General features: G+C 40.2%; 1 protein-coding gene across 1 annotated transcript; it reads right to left on the reverse strand.

Moving 5' to 3' along the window:
* Positions 1 to 257: 257 nt before the first annotated feature.
* LOC141110575 (fish-egg lectin-like) lies at positions 258 to 7,049 on the reverse strand. The gene is made up of 4 exons (XM_073601985.1): positions 6,852 to 7,049; positions 4,405 to 4,632; positions 2,505 to 2,838; positions 258 to 624 (listed from the first exon to the last, which is right to left on the reverse strand). Exons 1-4 carry the CDS (start codon positions 6,904 to 6,906, stop codon positions 477 to 479), a joined length of 765 nt encoding a protein of 254 aa, XP_073458086.1. The 5' UTR covers positions 6,907 to 7,049; the 3' UTR covers positions 258 to 476.
* Positions 7,050 to 7,324: the final 275 nt, after the last annotated feature.

Below are 7,324 nucleotides of genomic sequence, written 5' to 3' on the forward strand. Positions count from 1 at the left end.
GAGTGTATCTGCACCACATTGCACCTATCCACACACTAACGTAATTTATGTACTGTATGCTGGATTTGCTTTTTCTTGTTCCCTGCTTAACTCAATATATACAGATTTTTGAAAAAAATATGTAAGTCTTTTCCTCCCCCCAGTTTGTAACTGGACAGTGAAAAGACATGACTACTGGAAATTCAAAAATTTTATATTCAGATAAAGTGAGATGAGTTTGTTTAACAATATTTCTCTGGTAATAACAAAGAAAACAATTGTATGCAACAACATTTATTTGCTCTGAAACATTTTTGAAATGAGACACAAATGTGCAATGGACTTAAAGTCATAGCTAGCATTAGATGCAATAGTAATGCAAAATATTGGAGAAATACCAGAATACCCAAACACCATCTGAAAGGGATGGATAGAAGGAGAAAGCAGTCTTTGTATTCACCTCGGCTCAGCTTAGTCTTGTGTTATGGCCATATCAGTTATTTATTGTCTGCACATCGATAGATGTCACCAGTTAGGCTGAGAAGCCAGAGATAGCCGTTGTCGTAAGTGACGTGTTTAAAAGTGGTGCAGAAGTCTAGCTGGGTCCAGATTGTTCCGGTTGGGGTTTTGGCACTGATTCCATCCCTGAAAGAAAAATCTTTCTCAGTTATAGAACATAAAAAATATTAAATATAGCCTTTTCCTCTAAAGAAAAATATATGGAAAACCAGAAAACTTAGCAACTCAGAAAGCTATGGGATTTACTAGAATAAGCTTTCCAAACGGTCACCATGTAAAAAAAAAAAAAAAACATGGTCACAGGAGATATCATTGAATGCCTATGTTGAGAATTCAAAAAGTACAATTTTAGTTTAGCAAGAAGTCGCAGACCTGCTGACACCATTACAGTGCCTTGAAAAAGTATTCATACCCCTTGAAATTTTCCACATTTTGTCATGTTACAACCAAAAAACGTAAATGTATTTTATTAGGATTTTATGTGATAGACCAACACAAAGTGGCACATTATTGTGAAGTGGAAGGAAAATAATAAATGGTTTTCAACATTTTTTACAAATACATTTGTGAAAAATGTGGCGTGCATTTGTATTCAGCCCCTTTGAGTCAATACTTTGTAGAACCACCTTTTGCTGCAATTACAGCTACAAGTCTTTTTGGGGATGTCTCTACCAGCTTTGCACATCTAGAGAGTAACATTTTTGCCCTTTCTTCTTTGCAAAATAACTCAAGCTCTGTCAGATTGGATGGAGAGCGTCTGTGAACAGCAATTTTCAAATCTTACCACAGATTCTCAATTTGATTTAGGTCTGGACTTTGACTGGGCCATTCTAAACACATGAATATGCTTTGATCTAAACCATTCCCTTGTAGCTCTGGCTGTATGTTTAGGGTCGTTGTCCTGCTGGAAGGTGAAACTCCACCACTGTCTCAAGTCTCTTTGCAGACTCTAACAAGTATTCTTCTAAGATTGCCCTGTATTTGGCTCCATCCATCTTCCCATCAACTCTGACCAGGTTCCCTGTCCCTGCTGAAGAAAAGCATCCCCACAACATGCTGCCACCACCATGTTTCACAGTGGGGATGGTGTGTTCATAGCATTTTGCATTTAGGCCTAAAAGTTACATTTTGGTCTCATCTAACCAGAGCACTGTCTTCCACATGTTTACTGTGTCCTCCACATGGCTTCTCGCAAACTGCAAAAGGTGCTTCTTATGGCTTTATTTCAACAATGGCTTTCTTCTTGCCACTCTTCCATAAAGGCCAGATTTGTGGAGTGCACAACTAATAGTTGTCCTGTGGACAGATTCTCTGATTAATGCTCTCCCTGCCCGATCTGTCAGTTGTCAGTTTAGGTGGACATCCATATCTTGGTAGATTTGCAGTTGTCATACTATTTCCATTTTTGGATGATGGATTGAACAGTGCTCCATGAGATAGTCAAAGCTTGGTATATTTTTTTATAGTCTAACCCTACTTTAAAAGTCTCCACAGCTTTATCCCTGACCTGTCTGGTGTGTTCCTTGGCCTTCATGATCCTGTTTGTTCACTAAGGTTCTCCAACAAACCTCTGAGAGCTTCACAGAACAGCTGTATTTATACTGAGATTAAATTACACACAGGCGAACTCTATTTACTAATTAGGTGACTCCTGAAGGCAATTGGTTCTACTAGATTTTAATTAGGGGAATCAGAGTAAAGGGGGGCTGAATACAAATGCACCACATGTTTCACATATTTATTTGTAAAAAATGTTGAAACCATTTGTAATTTTCCTTCCACTTCACAATTATGTGCCAACATGTCAAAATGTGGAAAATTTCAAGGGCTATGAATACTTTTTCAAGGCACTGTATGAGCATACACAGTGCTTGCTAAATGATAAATAGTAAAGTTGTCTAATTGGCATATCCTCAGCGTTTACCATTAACACTTTGCCAAAGTAACATTTTTTTTACATATTGCCTTAATGATTTTGCATAAATAGATAAAAAAAAAAAAAATACCTTCGGTATACGTTGCCTGCTGAGTTGACACCATGCACAGAACCATCATTGCCAACCTCTATCATCTCCAGAGCACCTTCAATCTGCTGCCATTGGGTTCCCTGGCAGGCTGTAGGGTTGACATTGTGGCGGAAGTAAATATTGTCGGCGCTGTTGACTCCCCAACAGCCCAGTGCCCCACAGCTGTAATATTTCAGTCCCCCGTCCAGTGGGGTCCAGGATACAGCAGAAGATCTTGAAACTGTGCAACTCTGTTTCAAGCAGAAGATGCTGTCCTCTGCATTCACTCCACCCAAGAACTTATCACCTCCAGCATCCACCTGCTTCAAGAGCCCTGTTGTAGAAACAAGAAATACAACATTGGTCCATTATATTAAATGTAATAACAGAGAGAGGATTAAACAATTGTTAAATGGGATTGACACCCTCCTATGTAGTGACTGCATCGCAATGTTGCTTATAGCATAATTGCTAAGTGTTCTTCTTTGCAGGCCAATCTTCTATTTCGCAAAATGAGTGGTGTCCCGTCATATCCAGTAGGGACAGTAGGGCAGCCATTTTTTCCTTGTCACAGGTAAGTTTCCTTTCATTCTATCGAAGACTGTTATATCTATGTTACAGTATATATCATATCAAGTATTGACTTTTGAAACACCATGTGTTTCAATTGTGGAATAGACTCCCTCAAGACCTGGTTCTGGCCAGCTCAGTAGATTTATTTTAAAAAGGCCTGGATTCTTTCCTAAATGTACATAATATAACTGGATACCAACATTTATAGGTAAAGTTGATCCAGGGAATATCCGATTGCCTCTCGGGGGATCAGGAAGAATTTTTTCCCCTGCTGTAGCAAATTGGATTATGCTTTGCTGGGATTTTTTGCCTCCCTCTGGATCAACTGTGGGTATAGGATTGTGTATATGAGATTGTATGATTTTTTATTTTTTTAACTGGTTGAACTAGATGGACTTGTGTCTTTTTTCAACCTGACTAACTATGTAACAATATAGACTGAATGTGGGAGCAAACACAACTGTTTTAACAAAGATGGACCATTGTAATGGATTATGGCACTGGAGAACCTGATTTCCTCAGTAGGGTGAGCTGAAGCTCAAAGCAGAACTTTAAACATTTGCACAAAAAAAAAAAAGGGTTAACCCCTAATTATAAGTGCACCTGCACCTATAGTTTTCTCTAAGTCTCCCTGCAAAGTCACACAAACACCTGATCAATAAATAGAACCAAATGGTAGGTCGGGTGGTCGGGACTTTAATAGTCACAAAACCAGAAAACCACTTTAATAATAATAAAAAAAAACTAACATTTAGTGACAGATAAAGTGACAGATAAAATATTACAGCCAAGCCATACTTTTAAAATGTACTCAGCATGTCAGATTTAGTTCAGAAATACTTTTTTCCCCTTTTAGACTGTACACAGTAATGTCAATATAACCATCCTCCTCTTGAGGGAGACACATAATATAATAATATATTTGCAAAAGAAATGCCCAAACTACCGATGCATTCCGAGACTTTCTATTTCTCAGGGGCAACCTATTGGACCTTTACTGTATGATAGTTAGAAACCATATAATGAGCACAAGATGTCCTGAAATCAGAGAGTTAAAAGCATGGTAACTTAAGTGTAGAGAACTGGTCCGTTACATGGAGGATGGAGGAACCCAGCCAGACTAACGCAGAAATCCCATTAGGGGCGTTTTAACATGATTACTCTACATGGTCGACCGCCACCAGCCAAAGGGAAAGCAGCAGCGTCAATTATAATTGGAATGTTTCTATAGAATCCTATATAGGATCATTGGGTTGCATCTATGTATAATTTTCTTCATATACTATTCTTATCTGGTGTGTAATTTATCAAAATTTTTTTTTTTTACCTGATACAGACATCCATTCATTGTCCTGGATTTTATAGATGACGTTGTCTCTGTTCACACCCCAAACTCCAGCAGGTCCAACAGAAATATGGATGAGCTTTCCAGGAATGTGCTTCCAGTTATTGTCTACCCAGCGGTAAATGTCGTCATTATCGTTCACACCGTACACTTCACCAGCGCCGGCATCAATCTGTCTCAGTTTTCCTGGGATTATTGTACACTGAAAATCTGAATTCAAGAAAAATCATAAAAACCAAATCTATATATGTATAAACTTTTTAATTCATTACCATTCCATTTCTGTATCAACACCCCTGCGTGTCCTCCTCCGGTTCCCCCCGTGTCCTCCTCCGGTTCCCCCGTGTCCTCCTCCGGTTCCCCCGTGTCCTCCTCCGGTTCCCCCCTTGTCCTCCTCCGTGCGTTCCTCACTGTGCTCCTCTGGTTCCCCCATGTCCTCCTCCATGCGCTCATCCCTGTGCTCCCCTGCTTCCCCCCTGTCCTCTGGTTCCCGTGTTGTCCTCCGTGCGTTCCTCCCTGTGCTCCTCTGGTTCCCCCCTGTCCTCCGTGTGCTCCTCCCTGTGCCTCCTCTGGTTCCCCTGTGTCCTCCTCTGTGCGCTCCTCCCTGTACTCCTCCAGTTCCCCATATCGTCCTCCGTACACTTCTCCCTGTGCTCCTCCGGTTCCCCCCGTGTCCTCCTCCGTGCACCCATCCCTGTGCTCCTCCGGTTCTCCTGTGCTCCTGTGTCCTCCTCTGTGCGCACCTCCCTCTGCTCCTTTTTTTTTTTGCGCTCCTCCCTGTGCTTCTCAGGTTCCCCTGTGTCCTCTTCCGTGCACTCCTCCCTTAAGCTCCTCCGGTTCTGCCCGTGTCCGCAATTCCCCCTCTGTGCTCCTACGCCCTCCCTTGTCCCAGATCCTTCAGGATGGAGAACAGAGGAAGGAGCCGGTATATATGTCATTTACTGGCTCCTTCCTTTTCTGAATGGACAAAGTCATTGACTCTATCCTTTCCTAACTGATCATCGTAAACATTCAGTTTATGAATGGAGAGGAGCCGCTGTCTCCTCTCCATTCATCTCCAGTGCAGCTGAGGCTGCAGAGAAAGGGACTGGGGAATCTGTGTCCTCAACCCCCTTCCCTGTCTCAAAGGGGAGATGTCAGGGGTCTGTTTAGACCCCTAAAATCTCACCAAAGCCCCCCACCCCCCAACAGGGTTGATTAAAAAAAAAAAGTTAACATTGTAATAAATAAATATTTAAAAGTAAAATTGGAAAAATAATAAAAAACAAAACAAAAACACTAACACATTCCACTCCCCCCTCACCCCCCCCCCCCCCCCCCCCAAAAAAAAGAAATCATTGTAAAAAAATAAATAACAAAACAATACATAAATTGTAAAAAATATATTTGTGAAAAGTAAAAAAATTTAAAAAAAAAACTACTGACACAGTCTACGCCCCATCAGTGCCACCTATCAGTGCCCATGAGTGCTGCATATTAGTGCCACTGTCACATGACATAAAAAGTAATAAGTCAGTAATCGGTATCGGCGAGTACTGGAAAAAAAGTATCGGTAATTGTACTTGGTCTTAAAAAAGTGGTATCGGTGCAACCCTAATTTGTATGTGTTTCCCATCTAAGTTTAGGGATTATGAGCTGTCATTTCCTCTTTTCTTTCCTCCTTTCTTTACGTATTTCCTCTTTTCTTTACTTCTTTTCTCCTTTCTTTACTTCTTTCCTCACTTCTTTCCTCATTTCTTTCCTCCTTTCCTTACTTCTTTCCTCACTTCTTTTCTCCTTTCTTTACTTCTTTCCTCCTTTCTTTCCCTCTTTCCTTTTATCTTTCCTCCTTTCTTTACTTCTTTCCTTTTTTCTTTCCTCGGTTCTTTCCTCCTTTCTTTACTTCTTTCCTTTTTTCTTTCCTCGGTTCTTTTCTCCTTTCTTTCCTCCTTTCTTCACTTCTTTCCTCCTTTCTTTACCTTACTCTTTTTTTCCCCTCCTTTCATTCCTCCTTTCTTTCCACTTCACCTCTCTTTTTTTTCCTTTCTTTATTTCTTTCTTTCTCTCCTCTCTTTCTTTCATTCTTTCTTTCTCTTTCTCTGTTTCTTTCCTCCTTTCTTTCTCTCTTTTGTGCTTTTTCTTTCTTTTTTCCTGCTCTTTCTTTCTTTTTTCTTGCTCTTTCTTTCTCTTTTCTCGCTCTTTCTCTTTATTTCATTTATTTCTCTCTCAATGCAATGTTCAAGAATAACGCAAAAAGCAGTGATGTACAGCAACCCAAAGCAGTTACTTAAATTAGCCTGCCCATTCCAAGCTGCCAAATACTGAATTCTGATTGGCTTTAAATATATGACTGTAGACCACCAATGTGACTACTGTAGTATAAAATATTGAGCAATAATATCTAACCTTCCTATTATGTGGAAATAGATGGGAAGGGAGAGAAGTCTTACCTGCAGAGGCAGAGAGTCCGGCACACAGCAGGAGGAGGCTCACAGCAAAGAACATCTTGGCAGGTGAGGATGCAGGTGGCAGGTATAGAGAGATGGGAGACTTCGCTCTTTATATCTGGTGCCTGGACTCCACTTTTCAAGGGGATCTGGTCCACCATTGGCAAGCAGATGAAGTTTAATAAAACAAACATCATCCAGTAAGTATTGTCCTATGGTGTGAATGTTTTTGTTAAAGTGATATATATATATAAAGTATTACGCAATGTTATTACACAAATATAAAAGATCTCAATGCGATAATAAATTTGTAGTTGTAATTTCACGCACGGGCAGGATATATATTTGTCCTTATATATATTTGTTTGCCATTCAGCTTATTCTTATGTGTTTTTCCCACCTTTAGGCTTAAGGAGGCTTACTTACAGTGTGTAAAGATACTTAGATAATCATTGTGCTGTAAAGGTCTGAATTGA

The sequence above is a fragment of the Aquarana catesbeiana genome, linkage group LG10, assembly GCF_042186555.1.
Source record: "Aquarana catesbeiana isolate 2022-GZ linkage group LG10, ASM4218655v1, whole genome shotgun sequence".
In the NCBI taxonomy this organism is placed as follows: domain Eukaryota; kingdom Metazoa; phylum Chordata; class Amphibia; order Anura; family Ranidae; genus Aquarana; species Aquarana catesbeiana.